At 38.8% G+C, this 23,376-nt stretch overlaps 1 protein-coding gene across 1 annotated transcript; it reads left to right on the forward strand.

The window, feature by feature from the left end:
* Positions 1-691: 691 nt before the first annotated feature.
* TMEM106B (transmembrane protein 106B) lies at positions 692-17,480 on the forward strand. Its single transcript, XM_012571688.5, has 8 exons — positions 692-841; positions 3,974-4,195; positions 6,870-6,933; positions 8,242-8,401; positions 9,164-9,304; positions 9,405-9,454; positions 10,970-11,023; positions 11,764-17,480. Exons 2-8 carry the CDS (start codon positions 3,976-3,978, stop codon positions 11,900-11,902), a joined length of 828 nt encoding a protein of 275 aa, XP_012427142.1. The 5' UTR covers positions 692-841; positions 3,974-3,975; the 3' UTR covers positions 11,903-17,480.
* The last annotated feature ends 5,896 nt before the right edge of the window (positions 17,481-23,376 follow it).

Consider the following 23,376-nt stretch of genomic DNA (forward strand, 5'->3'; position numbering starts at 1 on the left):
GCACTCCTTTCTGGTATCTCTTTTTCTGACCTGCCACTGCTTTGCTCTCACGAGGATCTCCTTTCTCCCAGAGCACAAGGGGGCGAGGAACTTCCACCAGAGCTACCAAAGAGGACACAGAAAACAGCGACGGTGCCACAAGGTGCCGTGAAGTTGAGGACAGAAGGAGGGGGCGCTCATAGCTGCGGGCAGCGTGGCAAACTAGCAACAGGACGAGAGGACATGGGTTTAACCCGACTGCTGGGTTTGGTTGGACATTAGGAAGAATTTCTACACAGAACGGGTGATTAGGCTTTGGAATGGACTGCCTGGAAGGTGGTGGAGTTACTGTCCCTGGAAGCGTTTAAAGAAAGACTGGACGTGACCCCTGGTGCCGTGGTCTAGTTGACATGGTGGTTCGATCATAGATTAGACTCGACAATCTTAGACGTCTTTTCCCATCTAGATGATTCTGTTAATAGGATTCTGAACCATGGCTGACAGGAAACCCCGGATGGAGTCCTGCTCTGTCCCCTTTAGACCCTCTGCCGCAAAGCGGGGATGCGCGACTTCCCTACTCCCCTTGATCCCACTCCTGGATACGGGATCGCCCCGCACCCCTCGGGACAGCCCTTTACGTGCCACTCCCGAGCTCTGGGCCAACTGAGCCCCGGCCCGGCCGAGCCGCCAGGTGCGCAGGGGGCAGCCGGCTCCGCCCGCGGCCGGGCGGGCCGGGCCCGGCTCCGCCCCGCGGCTGCGCACACGCCCGATCCGGGGCTCCGCGCCGGCCGCTGCGTCGCTCCCGGAGCCTCCGGTCCTGCCTGCGCCGTGCCCGGCCCGGCCCACGGAGCCCGCGCCGCAGGTGGGGACGGGAGGGCGCTGCTCCGGGCGGGGCCGCGCTCCGGGCGGGGGGCGCCGCGGCCGCCCCTGGGCCTCGGCGGGGCCTGGGCAGGCCCGCGGCGGGGCGGGGGGCCTGCACTGGCCTTGCCTTGCTCTGCCTTGCCCTGCCTTGCCCTGCCCTGCCTTGCCTTACTCTGCCCTGCCTTGCCTTATTCTGCCTTGCCCTGCCCTGCCTTGCCCTGCCTTGCCCCTGCCCCGGGACGGCTCCTGCGCCGAGACCACCCCAGGCCGAGCGGAGCCGGGGCCGGCCGGGCAGCCCGGCAGCAGCCGAGCTCGCCGGGCCTTGGTCCAAGTCTGCCGGCTGTAAACTTCGCCATGTTTGTGAGAGCAGCTAGCGCTGATGGACGAGAAAATCCCTAAACCCCAGGGGTTTTGAGTCCTTTATTTTGGCAGCGCCCGCCTGAGCGCTCAGGCAGTTCCAGACGTGGGTCTGTAAAGGGGTCGGGAAGGGCAGCGCTGGTCGTGCCCACCCGAGCTGGGCAAGCCTGTGGCTGCTAAGTCACTGCCTTGCCCTGCCCCGTCCTCTGCTTTGCAGGAGCTTGTGATGTTCGCGGTTAAGGCGCAGCTGATGGGGTATACGGTGGTTGCGATCTGAAATCTTTTGCTCTGTTGAAAAAGAAGTAGGTTTGTAATCTCTAGTTTATATGTTTGCATCAGCTTCACTTGCTGGAGAAGTATAACAATTTAGTTTGACGCTATGAAATTTCATTGAGTTCATAAACAAAGTAGTTTCTTTTAGTCTTGCATGTAGCTCAGGAATTGGTGGTTCAGTCTGTCTGGTGACACTCTTTGGGTTTTGTCGATGTACTATTGTGCTGCAGTGCACAGAAAGTTGAAGGGTGCGGTCGTAAACAAAAGCCACTTACCACGTTTTTAATTTACCGAATGCATTTTAACGAACTGTGAATTCACGGAAACCCCAGCTAAGTCCAAGGGGAATGTAACATCAGTTGCAAGAGACTGGACCAAAGCAGAGCTGTTCATGAAGTAAGATTTCTGACTTTGGTGACAATATGGAAGCTGTGACATAGCGACATGTTATATTGTCAGAGTTACTACTGCTTAGCCTCTATGTGCTGGATAAAAAATCAACATGTTTTTGATTTGTGGTCAACTGTAATAAGGTTCAGGCTTGGCATGGGGAAAAAGTGTGTTGGTGAATCCAATTTTGCTTGAAGATGGTTCTGTGTTTTCCTGTTCGCAAACTGAGACGGTTCTCCCTAGTTTCTGGCACCATTAAATTCAGTTATTGAAGCTCAGGTACAGTTGGCATTGAAGGACGCACCGGTATTAGTATTTTAATTTAAATAAAGGATGTGCTCTTGGAGGAAGTTCCCAGTCATCCTTGCCTGCTGCACTTTGGTTCATATCAGTGAACAGTGTGATCATGGAGTGTGTGAACTCTTCCTTCTGGAAGAAGCTAAAACTAGAAGGTACACTTCAGTTGTCAGTGGGTGTTGGATGAACTGGTGGCAGAACAGCATGATCCCTAAGCTTTCAGATTTGTAATTGTGACAGCTATTGCCTAAGCGGCAAGACTCAAGTTTAGTAGCTTGAAGGCTGTAGGTCAGCTGCAAGGAGAAAAGTAAACAAAAACCCCATGTGAAATAGTTGTCAACAATGTCAGCAGCTTTTTCAGGATTTTTTTTCAATAGCTCAATAGTTTTAATTTTCAATTTAACAATTTCCGTTATTGAATGGCTCCCAAACTTAGAATGTTTAAAAAGTGCTGTAGCTGCAGAAGGGTAAATAGCTTTCCTGTTTATAAGGTTTAATGACTTAAGTGGAAAAAATAATCCTGCGTATTTGCTGGGGCAGTAACTGGGACTAGTTAGTTTACTGACTTACTTTCCTTCTCCCACATTCACCTAGCCTTTGTGGCAATGTAATGAATTAATGTGTTTGCATTGCGGTCATTATTGAGATGTTTCTGTTCTGTCTTGAGTAGTTGGTTCAAAATATTCCGACTTAATTTCCTCTTTTAATCTTCCTCTTAGGGCTTCATTTTAGTGAACCAGCATGATAATTCCTAGCTACCACTCTAAAAATACCTCTTAATGGACAAAAAAAAAAAAAAAAGTTTTGAATATCAATTACTTGAATATCAATTAATTAATTGATTACTCAATCAATTTTATTCCTCAAAACACGGATGAATTGAGTGATTGCTGTCTCTGTGTGTTAAATAACTAAAATGGGTTATGTGGATAAGCTGAACAACTCAGTGCCATTGCTGTAGAGATTTGGTTTTTTTCTCTTGGAGATTTTTTCCCACATGTTGCAAACTGGGGAGGTTTCTGCTTACTGCATTTTTTTACAGACTTTAGTTTCAAATGTTCTGTGCTTCAAGGTGTTTTCAGTGTCATGGTTGAAAAGCTACAGTAATGAGGAAAAAATAAAATACACCTAGGTAGCAAAAATGTTTTTGTGAGTGATACTCTTTTTTTTTTAAACAAGTCTTTATAAATGCTATATATTGGCAGCTGCTATGTTCAAGTAACTCCCATTTTTCACTTGACTTCCCTGTGGACTAATCCTCTTTCAAATTAAATGGAATCATCAGTTTCAATACCAGGTGATCCATATTTCTAGCTTGGAAACTAACAGCCAATCCTATGTTCTCAACACAAGTCCAGGCTAAAAAATTTACTAAAATTGGATTGTTGTGTGTGTAGAATTTACGCAAAATTGCTTTCTATGGCCTAGTGTTGATTTTCTTTTTTTATAGTACAAAGATTAGTGGGTTGTGTTAAAACCTGCACAGTAACAATCCTTTGAAAAGCTGTTGCAGCTTTTGCCTGCAGTTGTACTGTTCTAACTTTAAAGCCTCTCATTGATCCCCTTTCAACCTGTGCATATTGGAGAATCTGAACAAAGCTCCCAGTTAATTCAGGTTCTTTACATTTGGGATTGACTCCAGCCTGACAAGGCCTTGGTGCTTTGGATGTCTTAGGAGACCTGAGTCTTAGGAACAAAGGAGACCTGAGTCTTGTCAGACTGTGGCCACACACTAACAGTTATTTGGCTCAGAGGAATAAATGCAAGCCATGTGTGAATCATTCTCCCTGAAAACATCCTTCTGACTTTTTTTTAGACATGGGAAAATCACTTTCTCACCTGCCTATGCATACATGCAAGGAAGATGGCTATGATGGTAGCTCAGTGTCTGATAACGTGAGGAATGGTTTGGTTCACTCGGAAGTGCACAATGAAGACAGCCGGTGTGGAGATGTGTCGCAGTTTCCCTATGTGGAATTTACAGGAAGAGACAGTGTCACCTGCCCAACCTGCCAGGGAACAGGAAGAATTCCACGAGGTAAGTTTCTTTGTTTATTATTTTTATTTATTTTCTTAACCTGTAAATTTACATCATAACCCTGTGCAGTTGTAAAAATTTGTAACAAATAGCTTTTCAAGCCAAGCTGAAGTTTTCTCATATTTTTGGCTTTTTTTTTTAGCACTAAGCATTTTGTTACACTAGATGAGTGTAACAAATTGGCTCAGCTGTTACACCTGGTCTGTTACAATGTGGATCTCCTATTATCTGTGCAATGTAACTGTTTCTTCCTCCTCAGTTTTGAATCCACATATAACCATAGCTTTTGCAATTTTAATTAGCAAACCTTTAGTTTCATGACATTTTATTGTATCTTTTTTAACTACCAAGTTTAAACTATTTGAATCAATACATAACTGAAAACATGGCTACAAATACAAAGATGGAAAAGTAGACCTGGGCTGCAACACTTCTTCCCTGATTTATAGGGAATTTTTTTGCCCTCATTGCTGCCAGTGTCCTTTTTTTTCCTGCTTTTGTCCCACTGATGCTTGCTAGGTGGGTAACTCCAGCTTGGAGTTGAAAATATATACGTTCTTTGGCTGCCTTGGGAAGGAGTAGTCTACACAGCATTATTCTCATGCCTAGCTGTTTCGGTTGCTTTGCCCTTGTCTTTTGCTTTTCCTTTTGGTAAAACATTCTCCTTTGTTATGCTTCTGTCCTAAATGATAAGCTACCTAAATATTTATGAAGAGACCTGTGAAAGGAGAATATGGGATATCTGAAACTGCGTTGAAGGAGAGCCAAGTGGGTCAAGGCTCAGCCTTCAGCTTCAGCTGTGAGATTTTCCCTTTGCCTGGGGAAGAGCTGATGACATGATTTCATGTTTGAATTTGCCTTTGCCAGACCTCTTATGCAAAACAGTTTATTGGGTGTAAAACCTCTTGGAACTGATTTTCACCAACAGCTCAGGAAACTTGAGTGATGTCTGTGCCATGTTGTGCTTTGGTGAGATTAGGTTATGACACAGTTCACAAACCCTTGCATCTCACCTTTGTAGAAGTACCAGGGGGCATAGAATATCTCTGTGGTTGCAAATACCATAGGAGATAGTGTTTTAGCTGTTAAACTTTCTACTACAATGTATTCTTGGAATACCTCTGAATTCAGCAAATTTCACACCTGGAAAAGCTATTAAACTAAAAATTACCTTAGCCAGAAAGGGTAAAAAAGTTTGTTCTGTTAACTTGAAATACTTGTTAATATCAATAGCACATTTTACTCAAAGTGCAGAAATAGCACAATTTCAATCTTCAAAAACTTCTTAATTGCACTGTAGAGTCCTTGGATGTAATACTTAAATAAATGTTAATTATTTTATTAAAGATTTTGTAGTAACTATAAAAACATGCACATTGTCTATACATTCTAATGAAATAATGTGGTTAAACTTAGAACTTAAAATGAGTTATTAGAACTAAGACGATTGTGTTTGTAATCATTCCTTAGTATTTTAGAGAAGAAAAAATGTCACGTTTGGAGGTCATGTGAGGGGAGAGGGGAAAAATTAAGAATGACAGCATAACTAGTAAGACTATAATTAATACGTGATATGATGGCTAAACTATAATAAATCCATGAAATTATGTTTTGTTACTTGGACAGCTTTAGCTTTTAGTATGATGTATGAAAGGAGGACGTGATGCTTCATTGAAGTAGAGATGAAAATGTGTTTTAAATTGGTAGAGGCTTTTGAGAAGGTTGATGTTTTGCATGCTGCTGTATGCTTGGTTAGCATGTTTTGCTTAGCTTAGTGATTCAGCATGGAATCATTGCCAAGTGGTTGATTAGCTAAGTAATGATTTTATCAAATTCTGCATTTGGCTTAAAAATTTGGCAGATTTAACTCAGCCTTGAGGCCTCTGTTCTCCTACAGTTCCACAACAAATAGGAAAAGCCCTACTGGCAGATGTAGTACACATATTTTCAACTACTCCTCTGTGCACATACTTTTTTATGTCTGCTGTTAAGATACCCCCTATAAAAATGCTGTCCAGTGACATAACTTTCATGGAGAAATTCTAGTAGGTACTTATTTTGACTTCCAGGGTACTGCAGCTCAGCAGCACCACGATAAATATGGTTTTATATACTCCTGATTTCCATAACGCAGTGTTTACATACCTTGTGTTGCCCAGATCACCTGTATTGTTAGGTTTGGTTGTTTCAGTTTGGGCTTGTTGTTTGTTGGGGCTTTTTTGCCAAACCTGACCTCTGCTTTTTCAGAAGAGTACAGGCAGAATGCCTGCTGGATTAGTTGTTACTGCCAAGCTTCTGAATGGTTTGTCCCATGAGTTCATATGGTCTGGCATAAAAAGCTCGGAGCTGTTCTACATCTCTTTTTCTCCAGGAAGTGTTGCCAGAGGCAATACTGCCTCTGGTCATGTGTGCAGCACAGAGGCAGAATTTATTGCTGTTTTGGTCCTTGTGGACTTGATGTTTTTTCATCTTGATGTTGCGTAAGACATGCTCTATTTCAGAAAGTGACACGGCTACGGTAGCATTCGACCTGGATCCTTATCTGGAATTTAAATGTTTATCTTTAGTGTTTATTCTTTGATGCCACTAAGTTGTAACGGTTACTCTTTGTTTAAAAGCGCTGCAAGGACACTTATTCTTTGTTTAAATTCTGAAGGGGTGTTTTTGTTTCTAGGGCAGGAAAATCAGCTGGTAGCCTTAATTCCATACAGTGATCAGAGACTGAGGCCAAGAAGAACGTAAGTAAATAGCTGTTTGTGATACCTGAATCTACAGTTAATTATTCTCTTCTAGTTAAAATTCAGCAATTCAAAGGAGATAGCAATAAGAAGAATCAAGCAAAAAATCACTGGAATGCGTTCTTGCATTCATTATTGGAAGAACAGGGCTTGTGTGCAATATCAGCCTTAACCTCTAACTCTTGGTGAGTTATTTATTAACATGTGTGCATACTTCCGTCACAATGCATCTTAGCTCAATACAAAACTGAGGAATACTGCATGACCTATTCATGTTTACAGTAACAATGTGAGTATTTCTTAATCTCTGTAACATCCTAATTGATCTAAGCAGACACATCTTCACTGTTAGAGTTTGAGTTAATCGGTAGCATCTTTGAGCCAATACTACAAAATAGGTCACCTTAAATTAATTTGTAACATTCTGATTTTTGCAGCTAGAAAACTCAACAACTTATGATACAGCATATTTAATTTTTTTTTTCTAGGATCTACCTGGGGGGTTCACTGCAATTTTCAGGGCTTCTTGCTCTGACATGGTTTCATTTTTAGTTCATTTTTTTAATGTTTTGATACTTTTGTAGTAAACAGAAATGAGTGCCAGGTAAAAGAAATATATTAGTTTCACATAATACTATTCTCAATAATGCATCTGATGTAATGGTAGTGCAAATATGAAACATATTACTTTGGTGTTCAAATCTTGACAAAATTGAACTGAAGTAGATCCTTTTATTTGTGGAGGGGTTTTTTATTATCTCTCACACCACTACCACCACCCCACCCTCCTATGTGCACTCACACACACACAAACAGAGCCACACCCACACAAACACACCCTTTTCTATTAGCTGGATTGTGAATTTCCTGCTCCTCAGATGAAGTCCTAACACTTTTCCTGGAAGTCAGGATTCTCTGTCATAAGAGCTTTATTTTGTGTTCTGGGTATTTTTTGTGAGACTTTCACAAAATGATGGAAGTTGTGCTATAAATAAATGTTAAGAGGAAGTGGATTTGTTTCAAAGCACATAAATATTTACCTCTTCCATTTTCCTTTGCCAGTTACAAATGTTGGGATAACCACATGATATGAAATGTGATTTCTGATATTTATGCAAGACTAAAAGCTGTTTAAGACATAGCTGTGAAGTGTAGCATAGGTTTTTTTCCATTTTTAGAAGCTAATGGAAGCTAGAAATAGACTGAATTAATTGTATTGACTAGTCCTGCTCCTTATCACTTAAAATAGCATGTCACTGTTTTTTAATGTGCTTTTGACTCTGAATTATGCTTTTTTTTTCCCTCCAGAAAGCTCTATGTGACTGCCTCTGTAACTGTGTGTTTACTGCTCTCTGGGCTGGCTGTATTTTTCTTGTTTCCTCGTTCGATTGATGTTCAGTACATTGGTGTGAAGTCAGTATATGTCACTTACGAACAGGAAAGGCGGATAATCTATCTAAATATTACGGTAAGTCTGACTTTTTGGTGTTTGTAATGCATGAATGCAACAGGAGATACTGCTTTGAGAGTTTAATGTACGTAGAAACTGTGGTCTGGCTGAAAAGCTTAGTTGGTGCCTTAAGACAGTGAGTCAGTGACCAGTTTGAAAAATGTAACAGAGCCTGCTGTGGCTGGTTCCTGTAGCTATAGCTAATAGAGATGTAGTTGCAATCGGACACTGGTTATTCTGTTTTCAAGGCAATGGTAACTTTGGAGTTCTCAGTGTTAATTTTGGAATATGTCTGAAGTGTGTGTAGGAATGCTATTTGCTACTGCTCTGATATTATGCCTGGTATTCAGAAAAAGACTTTCTTATCCACCTTAAAACTTAAAGGAGTTCTTCCCAGATAGTTCTTGATTTCTTCATAATGACCTTCATACAGGTTTGCCTAAAGACTTTTGGTAGAGTTATTCATTTTAAATAAAGCAAAGTTGCCATGGGAGAAGGAGGTTATTTGATAGCTAAATTTCCTGGAAGGAATAATCGAAGATAAGAAGAAATGCAATAGTTGAAGTGGAGGGCTGTTACTGGGAAAGTTTGTGTTACTCAATATATTCACTAAACAAACTGAGGAGTGATGGTGACCCTACTCCTCTCTACAGTCCTCACAGGCAGGAAAATCTACTTGCAGAATTTCTGATATTGCTGTCTCATGTACAAGATTCAAAATACTTGCTCATTGAGAGACACAGAATGGATAGCTGTTACTGTTTTGTGGTTTTTTTTCAGAACACACTTAATATAACGAATAACAACTACTACTCTGTTGAAGTGGCAAATATCACAGCCCAAGTTCAGTTTTCAAAAACAGTTATTGGCAAAGCACGGTTAAACAACATCACCAACATTGGTCCACTGGATATGAAACAGGTAAGTAGCTTAGGATTTCAAAATTAAACATGTGTTATATCTTCATATATAAATCTACTTACTGGTGTTTTCATTGCTTTTTTTATTTTTTTTTTTTTAGATTGATTATATGGTACCTACAGTCATACAAGACGAAATGAGCTACATGTAGTAAGTGTACTCACTTGTAAATATCACATGGATCTTTTTAGAAGTTGCAGTGCTGTTAAAAGACAACTTTTTCCAAAGTTAGCAGGAATCTGTTTGGAAAGATGCTGGGGCATTTTCTTTAAGCTTAATAGTATTGAAAGATGGATAAACCACAATTGCTTGATTAGTTGCATGTAGTGGCTTGCTGTACCTGCCTGTAAACTTTTTAAATGGTATCTCTGTTTCAGTATTCTAGGCCTTGGCACTAGTTAGAACTGCTGCTTTAGGGATGAGACTGCAGTTGTGTCCCCCTAACAAGTTCTCTAGTAACTTTCCCACAACTTTCTTTGCAATAGAAGGAAATTTGTATTTCGTGGTATGCAAATTAGAGGCTTGTCTTCACATGTTGTGTATACAATAGTAAGCAGTGTTTATTATGGCCTGTCCTTTGAGTGGTTTTATTCATAGCTTCTGAAAGTTCATTTGTCCAACACACTGTTACCTCATTATATCTTGGTCACAAACCCCAGTTTTGGTTCTCTTACACTGAAATCCATGTTGAACAGAAAGAGTTAACTATTGAGACTTGGGGTCTGTGTACTGTTCTAGTGATGCCAGCTTCTTTGGGGTGGGAGAAAACCTTGTTGTTTTGAATTGTTGAAATAAAATGAAATAGGTGTGAAATGCTGAGAGGCACAAACTTCAACAGAAAATGTTGAACCTCTGTCACCTTTTAAAAAAGTATGTAAGGTAGCTGTATGTAAACACTGAATCTTGTGAATCTGCTCATACTTTGGATGCATGAGGAATAAACAAACTTCATAAATAGCCTTCATAGAACTCATGATAATACTGTATTTTCTTAAAATTTGGATAAGCCAAGTTCACTGATTACTTTTATTTTTGTTGGTTCAGGGGGAAAGAATGACGAAGGCATGCAAATATTGTAGGTGGCTACCAAGAAATCTTACTGCACTCATCACATGCTTTTCATTCTAGAGCTGATAAATTTGTGACCAAAAGCAATGATTTAAGAATTAGGGGTTAAAAGTATGCACTTAAATGGTGCTCTTTATGACTGGTATGTAGACGTGTGTCAGAAAATGTACATCTGAAAAGGTTATCTTGCAAGAGAACAATAACCTTGACTTTGGAATCTCTGTATATTGGTTAAAGGTTACTTTGCATAATATAGAAGTGGATGACTGAAAAAAAAAGGTGACAAAGTGGTACTGACAGGCTTTAAATGTAGTGTGTAGTGGCTCGCATTTACCTTGGTTAGCTTCTGGAAGATGGAATGAACGCTTTCTGGGGACACTTCTGTTGGCAAGCATTACATGAGAGCAAACACATGTGACGACAGTACTTGTGAAAGTAAGACTGTGTATGTAGAAGTGGGTCCAGGTGAGCATACAAGAACTGGCAAGTGATTCTGTTGCCATTGACAGCAACTCTGTAGTCTAGAAGTCTTGCTTTTCAGATAATTACCCTGGAAACGTTTGATGTAAATCTAACAATTGTTCTTCTCTTTTGCAGTGACTTCTGTACTTTACCATCCATCAAAGTACATAACATAGTAGTGATGATGCAGTAAGTATGGTAGTCTTCCTATGTGTGAGAAACAACTTCAGAAACCATGTCATTCTCATTAAAATAATACTCAAATATTTAATCCTGGAGTCTTTGCATCATAGATAAAATGGAGTCAACTTGCTTTTTAGTGTAGTAGCTTCATAGTTACAGAATGTAAACTGTGTCTTCTGACAGGTTCTGGTGCTGTAAAGACTGGATTGAGAATCATTGTTACTGTATCTGCTGTGCAGCTGGGCTGTAGCCATGGAGCTACTGATGTCTCAAAAACTTTAAAATTACTTTGTGTACAGCCACTGTTCAAAACTGGCTCAGAGCTTTGATCTGGAAGAAGTTCATGTTTTTAGTACTCTGTCAGAGACTGCTTTGTGATTGTTGTTTTGTGACTTTGCATAAATTTCAGAATGGTGGGGTCTTTCATTGGTGAGGGACTGGGGCGTATCTTTAGAGTATATATACCATGGCTTGTAGCTTGTTTAATCGTTTGCTTTCTTATCACAAACAAGAAACATTATTTGTAGTGGTAGACATTACAAGTAAATATCAGCTTTAGCATCTTTAGGAAAAGGAACCAGATGTCTCTCATGTGGTAAAAATATGTAGTGGTAAACCGGTAATGTTCTTAAATTTATTTAAAACATATTTTGTTCCAAAACCTTTTCCTTCATAACCCTAGTAATATAAACACAGTGATTTTTAGAATAGGAAACTCAAAATCTCTTCTCTTCTGTCTTTTTAAGAGTGACAGTGACAACCTCGTACTTAGGCCACCCTGAGCAAATATCCCAGGAGAGATACCAATATGTGGACTGTGGAGGAAACACGACCTACCAGCTGGGCCAGTCAGAATATTTAAATGTCCTTCAGCCTCCACAGTAAAAGCACCTGTTGGTTGGTGTGGAATGACTGCAGTTGGTGCTTGCAGAGATCCTTTGGATAGAACTGGTATTCCATGGAGTGGGGAGTACATGCAATGTACAGCATAGCAAACATGGAGATCTGTACACTTTAGATGCAAAGAGGGAAAGGTGCAAATTGTAAATAGGTGCACTTGTTAAATGTTGTGTTTTCCCCTTCTGTTTGCTTTCTGTTACTGTAAGCACTTCTGTCAAGTTGTGTGGTGGGGGGAGAGGGAGAATATCAGATTCTTGAACAGAAATGGGACTTTTCCTTACAGTGTGGTACATCAACTTAGAGTAACTGTGTGTATGTCTGTAATTAGGTGAAATGTGTCACTAATGAGCATTTTTAAAATACTCATAAATTTTCAGTTTATACTTCAGTTCTTGATATTTGACTATTGAAAACGCAATGTTACTACTTAAATAACAAGATTACTTTGAGGTGTCTGGGTATGCAATTTCTATTAGTAACCCAGTGACAGTAGCTCTTTATTTTGGGATTCTACACTTTATTTGCTATCCATGATTAGAGGTGACATGCAGTCTAAGAAAGCCAGGAAAGCTCTTTTGGACGACACTATAGTTGAATGTGCAGTTTCTAGAATCTGGCATCTTTTCATTCATATTCCCTCTTGCTACCTCTGGGATGTTATAAGGAGAATATATATTGTTAGATTTAAAGCTGGGTTTAGAAACTAAACAAGAAACAACCCCACAACAATTACTGACAAAGGAAAAATGCAAGACTCTAGAAAATAAACAAGACTTTACCAGTCTGGTTTTTAGTAAGCTTTTTAGAAGAGGCATTAAAATCAAGATTGCGCAGTTGGAACTAGGTGGGAAGCTTTGAGGATGGATTTGGAGACATTGGCGTAAATTTTTGTGATTTTTACTGTTTTAATATATTATGTACCTAAGCAACTTTTAAGTGTTAATATGTTGGGTTGTGTTTATTTCTTGCACAGGCTCAGTAAGCAAATGTAGTAGTTATTTGTACCTCCAGAGCACTCAACGGTCACATCAAAGTTATGTAAGGGAACATGAAGAAATTCTTTCTGTAGGAGTAAATGCTGATGTAATTGTGAGATTACTGACTGACAGCACAAAATAGTTTCTGTAGCACAGTTTGCACATGTGAATTTCTGGGGTAATTGTCAATCATGATGATTATAAACTTCAGGTCCAAAGTTGTTTGACTCCTGAAGGCTGAATGTTCTGAGGGTTAACTTTTTAACTATCTAGATCAGGATTGTTTTATTTCTGAATTATGTGAGATGCAGCTGTAAGAAGGTACTATTGAGACTGTTGCATTGTAATGAATAATGTGTTTTTTTAAATAGGTATTGCTGGTTTTGTGCTGCCTATCTCCTGGAAATAAGCTACACTAAATGAATTGGCAATAAACACAATAGAAAAAGGCTTCTGAGTAACTTGCCACTAACAATCTCTGATGCTCCAGTACTTCAGTGAAGATACGTGTCTACATTATTCTCTTCTTTGCTGGCCTCTCTTAGATGGACCTAAGGGGGTGGGTGGGGAAGAAATGTGGGTGATGTAAGACTGATTTAAGAGATGTTAAGTAACTATGAAAACCCCCCTACCCCTGTGAATTGCTATGAGCACTTACTCTAGAGTCCATGAAAACTTTTCAAACCTCAATTGTCATATAATTGTTGATAAGATGAAGACTTCATCTTTTGCCTTTAGAGATCTTCTGTAACTAGAGTAGTCAATTGAGATTACTTATTGTAGTTATATTCTGAAGATTATTCTTGATTTTAGGCCCTTAAAAGTAATATAATATTCTTTATTACAGCTCAAAGTCATGAGGGAAACTTGTCCACAACTGACTCACCTGTCTAGAGTTTAGATGAGGTTCAGTCTTGTAGCAGCTAAAAGGCATTTATAAGCTTGTCTGATAGCCTGAAAAGATACAGGTGATAATTAAAGACCAGGAGAGTGGGGAAGTGGCTAGAAGCAGAGAGATAAACTCATGATACCTGTTGTAGAAAGACATGCTGATAATGGCAAGTAGGGAGAGAATTCTGGTTTAAATAGTATCAGAACTGAAGTCTGCCAGCAAGTGACGCAGGCGCTTTTCCTCTAGGCTTAAATATTTACACACTGGAGTGTTGTTTTGTTTGGGGGTTATTGTTTGTGGGTTTTGAAATAGAAAAAGAAGAAAACAGCTGTAGGCAGATAGTTATATTGATTTAAACCAATTTTTTTCTTCTAAGGATGAGAAGTAATCTAAAATAACTGGAATCACACAATGATCAAATTATTTGATGAGAGTAGTGAATGCTGGTTTTGCACAAGCATGGCAGGGGGAAAGTTACACTTTATGCAATGTTGAGACTCAAACTGGCTTTTGGAATTTTGGTGGACATGCTGAGCAAAATCAATACTTAAATCTGTAGTTCTTAACCTTGCATGAAGTGCTTGGAATTCTCTGATTTAAATTAAAGAATTGAGTGGAGTTATTCTTTCCATGTATGTGTTGGAAGAGAGAGGATAAAACACAGTTTTTTTTCATCTGGGGTAGCTAAACATCAATTTGTGATCAGCTTGCTGAATGATGAAGAGTTCTTCTGAAGAAACAAACTGTGGGTTAAAAATCCTACTGAATTCTCAAATTAAGTCACTAATGGGAGAATAAAAGGCTTAAGGTTCCAAGTGCTTGTATTCCCTTGCACAACTGTCAGCATATTACTAACCAAATAAAGCAAGTATTTCAAATTATCTACTGATTTTAATATAATATCCCATCAGATAAACAGGTAAACATCTGTGTGAATGTTTAACTTGTACTTGCTTTAAGTGATCTAGCTTGGAAACATGCTAAGGGAACTCACTATTAACTTGTATAACTTTGTAAACAAGGTGTCAGTATAGATCCAAGTGCCAGATCTTTTGTTCTTCACATTCATTTTATCTTGATCTTAAAATAAAAAAGGCAAACCTTTCAGTTCAGTTGTAAATCAATAAATACAATTCTCTCCAGAAAGTTGACTTGAAAAATTAAATTTTTTTTCTTGGTTTTTCTTATGTGTGTCTTTTGAAGTGATGCATATTTCATTTGTAACTTCCTCTGGTCTTCAAACACTCTCAAATACCTTTATACTGGTATTTCAGTGTGTTTATTTCTAGTAGAATTCTTTTCTCTTGAATACTTTGTAGCAATTCCTTTATCAAAGGCTGTTGCACTTTAAAATGGAAGGTCTTTTAGTTATTTCTTGAAACAGTAAAAACTGTAGTCCAGATGTTGCACTGTAATGGCACTATTGAAAATCGGCTTAATGTATTCTGTTTAAAATAACTATAAAATTTCAAAATTTTAACTGAATTATTAAGTATGGAACACTTAAATGCATAAGAATTTTGACTATTTGACTATTGGAGAACAAAGTTATTGTACATTTCAAATACACTGCTTTAAAAATAAAAGAATTAATAAATGACCATCCAAGAGCCAAACCATCAAAGATCTAACCATCAGGTATCTATTTGGAGAGATTTAAACAGAAGCACTCTTGTTAAAAGATTAAATACCTGACTTCCCTGAATTCCTGGTGTGGGAAAAAGCCTGTAGAAGTTCATTCATAATTTCTTTACTCATCTCAATGTCATAGATGGTTGCATAATTCCCAGTCTTTTGTGAAGACAAACCATGAGTTTCTTTTTCCTCTGTAGTATAACTTTGAAGTTCTTAATTCACTTCTGATGTGTGCATGACCTTGATATTAACATTGTAGTGTTTATATTTTGCAGCCTGATGTTGGCAGATTTGAGTACATGTTTCAGTTGAGTTTGCTTCAAATTGTCCTTGAAGTTCTGCAAGTGAATACATTATTTCATAAGTAGTGCATTGCAAACATGCCTGGGCGTCTTAGCATGTGGTTTATAAAGGGAACCATTTAAACACCAAGACTAAGTGCTTAGATTGAACCCTGAGGGTGTTTAACCTGACTGAAGTGTTGTGCCCTCATGATGGAAAGAATGGTGGTTGGAGTGGTATGAGAGAAATTTCTATATTCAGAAAATGTTAAAAAGAGAAATAGTGTTATTTCATATTCAGCATTTAAGGTTTCCCTCTGTTCTCTCCTTTTTTTTTGAGGGGTGGTTGTTGTGGTTTTGTTTTTCTTCCCACCCCCTAATCTATGGCAAGACATCTGTCTGTTCCCAGACAGCGCCTTCTGAAATGGGTGACTCATTCCAGAGTTGGGCAGCTGCAGGAAGCTTCACGACAGCTGAATTGCACTTGTAGAGTTGAGAGATGAAAAAGACCAGCAATGGTACCTCTAAGAACTAAATTTTTTGCTTGCCTGTCTAACAAAATGTCACAACCCTAGTAATGCTTCCAGGCTTTCCACTACTGAAAGGGAAGGATAAATAATGCAAGGGCAACCTATTTACTTCAGCAATGCACTACTTGTAACCAGCAAAATATTTGTTAGTGATGGCCCTGGTCATGACCAAAAAGTCATTTTTTTCTTTTGGCCCAGGAAAGGAGGAATAGATCTCAGATAAAAGATGTTGAGAGCAATTATTTAGCAGTGGCAAACACCCAGTCTTTGTTCCACATCAGAAGTCACCTACCTATTTTATGTTTAGCTCGGGAATTCTGATCATTACCAAAGGGGAATTTTGGGGTAGTTCTACTACCTACAGCTTTTGCCATGTAAATCTGCTTTTCCATGGGTAGAGCAGGCCTGTTGGCCAGGAAAACCAGTCTGCATGGGATCTGCACACTTCATGAGAGCCCTTCAGTCTAGTGGGAGTAACATCCTGATCCTCATACTCCCCTCCAGCCATCACAAGGGTCCTACAACTTGGATGCATGAGTTTCCTGGGTACCAAAACTGCTTTTGCTTTGCATGGGCAGGGATGTTTAGTACCACACATGTAAGTGTATCATGGTGCCTGAGTATTTTGGGTCTGACTGTGATTTAGTTCTTTTGTTTGTTTTAAGGAAGCAAATTTAATTGCTGTTAACATCCAGTGTACAGAGTGTGCATATAATAGCTTGAGATATGTATAGAAATACTAATGAGTGATAACTATTTTTGTAACTTCAGATGTTCTTGTAAGTGTTAGCAAACAATCTATCCAGTAAAGCATGATAAACACTCTAGAAGTTAAAGAGTATTTTGGAATGACTTGTAGAACACAGAAGCTATGTTAACATAAGCTAACTGGGGCGCAAGGGATCTTGTTATTCAGAGGCTCAAAATCTGGACCTAACTTCATTATGAACATGTTTCTAGACAGGATTGTTTGACTCAAAGGATGATATTAAATTTTCTATTTAAAAAGCTTGGATCACGTATATATTTTTTTTAACTGACTTAGTATTTTTCTCCCCTTTTTCCCTGTCTCTCACAAGTTTTCCTTCTATCTCACCATATTTTCCCACTAGCTTTCATGTATTTTCAAGGCTATGACTTCAATTTTTGTAACTTGGCATTCCATGATGTGATCTTTGCAATCTACTTTTTTTATACTATGTTTTATTGTGTTAAGTCTGTAATAAACTTGAGTATCTGAAAGCTGAACACCGTATGTGAATGAATTAGTGTTGTCTCACTGAACTACTGAAGTAACTGAGTCCAAACTTAGGCTGTTGTGGTGGGTTGGTCCCTGCTACCAGGTGAGCCCCCACACCATTGCTCATACACTCTTCCCTCCCAGGAGGATGGTGCAAAGAACTGGGACAAAAGCAAGAAAACGTGGATCAGGATGAAGACTTTTTTAATACGAGAAGCAAAGCTGTGTTCACAAGCAAAACAAAATAAATTTATTTACTTGCAGCAGGCGGGTATTTACAATAGGAAGATAAACCCCATAACCCTGGTTAGCCTTCCTTTCTCTTTTTCCTGAGATTTTATTGCTGGGCATGATCCCATATGGAATAGTCCTCTTGTCAGCTGGGAGCATCTGTCCTGGCTGTGTCCTCTCCCAGCTTCTTGATCACTCACAGCCTAGGCCCTGCAGGTTTGAGCAGACACAAAGGGGAAAGAGGCAATGAAAAAGGAAGCCTCTAGTGCTGAGCATTAGCTGAAACACTGGTATGTTACCAGCACTGTTTTATCCACAAACCCAAAGCACAGAGCTGTATGGCTGGGATGCTATAAGGAAAATTAACTCCATGACAGACCCAGTTATACCTGTCTGCAAAGTTACTTTAACTAACCATCATTGCTGAAAAACCCAAATCTTTAAAAACTGGGCAACAAATAACATGACTTTGGAACATTCAGAACATTCATAATACTCAAATGTTACAAATAGCCTTACACAGATGTTTTGGAACAACTTAGTGGGATATTTTTAATATTTGTCTTGGAGAAAACTATTGTATATTCATGAGTGCTACACCAGTTTTCTGATTTGGGTAATAAATGGGGGTCTTTGTGTGTAAAGGGTTTTTGTTTCAGCTTGTGGATCTCTTTAGAAAGGATAATTTTTTTAAACTAAGTTTAGGTGAGAAAATAACTACAGTCATGCTTGCTATTTTCTTTTTCATAGAGTCATTTTTCCATCCCAAAGTTGTCATAACCATTGTTACAATTCTTTAATCCCTGTATGGAACACTGTAAATGGGAGAACAGCAACCTTTAAGCACAACTTTCCTTTGTTTAAATAAGAGCTTGAAGAGATGGAAAGATCTGGTTCTGTCTTGTTCTACTGATCTGCAGATGGATCAACAGAAATATATCTTTAATGGTGAACAGTTTTATGTGAACCAAAAATGTCAAACATGATTTGGATTCCTCTCCTGTGATGTTTTTGTTTTGTTTTTTTTTTTTTTTTCCTCCATTCAGAGCAGATGGGGGACTATAAAGGTGAAATTCTACCATGTAAATTTGAAATGCCACTTTGCCTGTCTGGAGAGTATAAAGAGCATTAAAAGTGAATAAATGCACTGACAGATAAGAATAGATAATCAAATATGAATTTGGACAAATTGAGAGACCTGGAAATTCTTATTCTGCAACACCCAAAACAGATGATTTTGAGATCTAACTACAGAAAGGTCTGACATCTTGAAATAAACTAGTTTCAAAGACCTGACAGAAACTTCTGAAAGATTTTGAAGTTTCCCTAGCTGTCTGTACATTGCTTTCCTTTTATTTCTCAAAATTTCATACAGATCTCAGTATAACTGTGTAACTGAGTGCATATTTGAGATGTGGTTTTGGGATATGTTCACTTGAGAGTACTCTGGGTAGACTGATTATGAATGACACTAATTGCCTTCCAGTGTAAAGGTGATGTCTATCTGGCAACTTAAGGAATACCAAATCACACATTTAATTTTGCTAGAAATCTCTTGATGTCAGATGAGGTAAAGATCCTGCTACATTTCTGTTGTGATCTTTTTTTTTCTTTTTGTTTTTCTTCAGGAATCCTTGCTTCTTAAGCCTCAGAGCTGAGGTGTTTTTCCTGTGCATGGGTAGCAGGTGCCACACAGTTTAATGAGCTGTCATGGGCACTGTGGAGCTGACCTTGCTCCATAATGGAGCTGCTTTTTCATGACCCAGTGAATCACCTAATGCAGGAAAAGTAGAACTTGATTAAGGAGCTTTGGCATCACTGTAATGTAACATTTCACTGACTGCAGTTATGGATACCTGGAAGGTAATGATGTATGTCATACTTGAGAGGTTTTTAGGAAGTAATGCTTCTGGTAGTCCTAGCAATATAATTGAGGTTGAGAAATGAATGTAATTTCCCTCAGTCTGTCTTTTCTCATGACAATTATACCACAAGACTTTTGTTCTGGTACTAGTCAGAGGAGTGATATAAGGGTTGCCTATATAGGTGGTAATATCTAAAAAAGCAGGTAAAGACCTACTATGTTTTTCATGAGTTTTGGAGGCTTATATCCTACAAATATATATTATTCCTTAATTATGAAGTCTGTCTCAAATCATTTATGTTTGTGCAATGTTAGTGGCTGTCTGCCATAACATACCCACAATAAACCTGTGACCGAGGTGTCAGTGTTCAGTGTTTAAACATGTTGAGACAATCAATGCAACTATTTCACTGTTGACACTGACACTAAATTCGTGAGCTTTTCATCAAATATGCAACAAAATGCTAAAATGAGACTTAAAAGCCCAAAATATTGCTGCAGAATATAGATTCTAAAACTCATATTGTCTACAACAACTTTCGCTTGCTGCCAATCCAGAGATGGGGCAGAGTTGCTATTTCCATGTCCCTTTTTATACTATGTGAGCCGGCATGTCCCCTGAACAATTTATGATCAGGAGAGGATCCTGGCTTCTTTAACATTTCTAACATCCTCGTGGCATTCTGGGATCCAGCTCTTCAGTACTGATAAATATTTTCAGGGGTCTGGGCTGAAATGTTGTTGCCTTGTAGACTTCCCAAGGGCCAGCAGTGTTCATGGAGGACCCAGCAGATTAAAGCCTTGCTTTGAGTCCTGAAAGCAAATTAAGCTGTTGTGTAAATATACCTGGTGTCTTGCTCCTGCAGATGGCTACCAAGCTTGCCTTTGGTTTGCTCTCACTAAAAAATGCAAAATAGCAGGACAGAAGGAAGCAAAGACTTAGAAAAAATAAAATGTGCTAATCTTATGTTGCATGCTGTCAACTACACTGTTTGATATGCTAATACTTGAAAAATCCTATTTAAACTGAAAGCTGGGCTTCTCAAACATGGGAGGGATTCAATTTCCTTCTCAAAAGAACTTAGAAAAGCTGAATACAACCCAAGGTTACGTAGTAACTTTGATGCGGCCAGCTAAACCCAGGGGAAGGTGTGCGCAGGGTCTTTGATTTAAAAAACAGAAAGAAGCCCCCTGGCATCTAAGACGCCCCCTAAAAAACTCTTAACAAATAAACAACCCCCCACCACTATTATTAACATTTTATTAGTATATATAACTATATATATGTATATATATATATGTATATATGTATATATATATAATTTATAGTACAGTCTGAGGCATCCTAATTTTTATTGTGGGGGGAGGGGTGGATTGTAGGGGTTTTTTTAATATGGAGAACTTATGTGCCAAGGTGATCGAGTGCTGCTGCCTTCGCTCCACCAGTGATACCAGTAGCCTGCAGCATGTGCCAGTGGCAGCAACCTTAGTGAAATGGGTGTAGGTGTAGTTCTGGTGATGCTTGAAGAGCTGAAAAGTGCTCTCTGAAGAAGTAAAGAGGATTAAAAGTGTATTTCTGCTTCCCAGCCTTTTACTACCCACCCCACTCCAGTATTTAAGCACAGCCAGAAGCAAAAATAACCTCCTGGAAAAGAGCAGGGCTGTCCTGCTTGAACTGTTCAGATGAAATGGACTTTCAATCTAATAAATCCTGTATAGGGCCTTCATTCTGAAGGTCTATTTCATATTTTAAAATTGGTCTGAATAAGTGTTAAGTGAGCAGTGGAGAGAATCATGTTGATGCTGAGACATTTAATTTAGTGAAAGATCTTGAGCAACCCCTGTTTGTGTCTGTGTAGCTGAATTTCCACAGACTCAAAAATGGCAGATTTGCCTTGCAAGGGCATCAGCTGCTTCCCACAGTATCCCCTGATGCAGAATTGCAGAGAGTGAGTCCACAGCTCTGGAATGGCAGCAAGGGGCCCAGCATGTAAAGACTGAAGCAGTAAATTTAAGATCCCAGGCAGAAGAAAAGTTTTTGGAGAAGCTTTTCTACTACCAAGAAACATGTTTTAGTTATTAGAGTTATGAATTTCAAGATTACTCTAAAAGAGAGTCATATTTTAATTTCCTGTAAATCAATATTACTTTGTATCCTACTGAAACCTTGACCTTGGTTGCCTCTGATTTCAGTTGGTTTGAATTGCTCCTAAATCTAGACCTCTGCAAGGTCACTGTAAATCTATGGAAGAAGATGGTACTGGCACAGCCATTGACACCATTATACCAACATGAATGTAGGTAGAATAGGATAAATGTCTGTTAGACACAGAGGTACTCTGTGAGATAGTCTGTTCATCCTCTGGACTAAGAAAACATCATTAAGAGATGATCTTAGTTAAAAACTATAGCTGTAGACTCTGTCCCAGGGGCACATATGCTATTATTGAGACAGCTCCATACCTTACTCCTCTGCATGTTTCCCTCCACGGTGTCAGAGAGATAGTTTTAAATCCATTTTGTATTGAAGAGTACTAATATGTAAATAATCTCTTTTTCATTGTGCAAATGTGCTTTCTTGGTGTAAATGTCTGATCCTGTTCTTCATGAGATGTCTTCATGAGTTATTTAAAGTACATAAAATCAATATTTAACATCAAAATGTAATTTTTGCTGCTGCCTAGGGAAGGAGATACAATTATACCCGCTCAGACTGTTAGAGTTTTACCACATAATCATCCTTTTTAGATAGTGAGATTTAACAATACTTTGAGAAACCTATCCCAAATTCAGTCTCTAACATATGTCTGAGAAAATCTTATTTCTCAGACATGCATCCCTGTGTAATTTTCAGGAGACTCACAGAATAGACTTGAATACTATATGTAGTAATTTATTTAAAGTCAGTCATGTCATACTGCTTAATGGCTTGGACCCAGCCTTCAAAACTAAGAAACTCCTGAATTCATCCCCAGGCTCTTGAATTGTGACCTTTAAAAAACAAACTGCCCTATTGTGAAAATGTGGATAGTCTTACTCCTTCATTACAGAGAGACTGATTAGGATGCAATATTTTCAAGAACTGCATGTTAATCATTATTATAAATGCAAATCAGAATATGAAAAGCAATTTTCCTATTGTATGAACAAGACCGTATTTGAGAGTTACATGTACCAGTGTATCTGCAGTGGCATCTATTTCCTTTAGACACTTAATTATATAAAAAATGGATACCTGTGCCAAAAAATAGCCTGGGGTGAATGAGTTATCTCTTCATAGTTGAGGGAGGGAAAATTCACTGGAAGGGTGTAAAAGTTTAATGTAACAACAAATGCTGTAATCAGGTTTGTTAGTATGTCAGATGTTTCTCCATAGTTTTTACATCTCTAAGGCACTGCAGAACTGCTATCCTATCTCTGCTGCTGCAGAATATTTTTGCAGTGCCCATGCAACAGACAAACTGGTATGGGCTTTTAGGTTGATGATAATAGCATTTTGTTTAATTTTATTTCTTTTCTTAGTCTCCTGAACTATTTGAATAACAAATATTAACAGTATTACCTTACAGGGTAATCAGTGGAGCCTTCATCTGACAATGTAACACACTTAAAATTAGCTTCTAAATACATTCCTGGCATTCCTGTTTTATTTTGGGAAAGTCTTCTGGAGAGCCTTTCTGTGCTACTGATGATGTGATACTGAAACTGGAACATAAGTGGGTGGAATCTCATGCATTACTGCTTCTGGATAACTCTTCAACACCAATGGTCCATGTATGTATGATTAACTATATCCAGCAATCCAGACT

This window comes from Taeniopygia guttata, chromosome 2 (assembly GCF_048771995.1).
Source record: "Taeniopygia guttata chromosome 2, bTaeGut7.mat, whole genome shotgun sequence".
Taxonomy (NCBI): Eukaryota; Metazoa; Chordata; class Aves; order Passeriformes; family Estrildidae; genus Taeniopygia; species Taeniopygia guttata.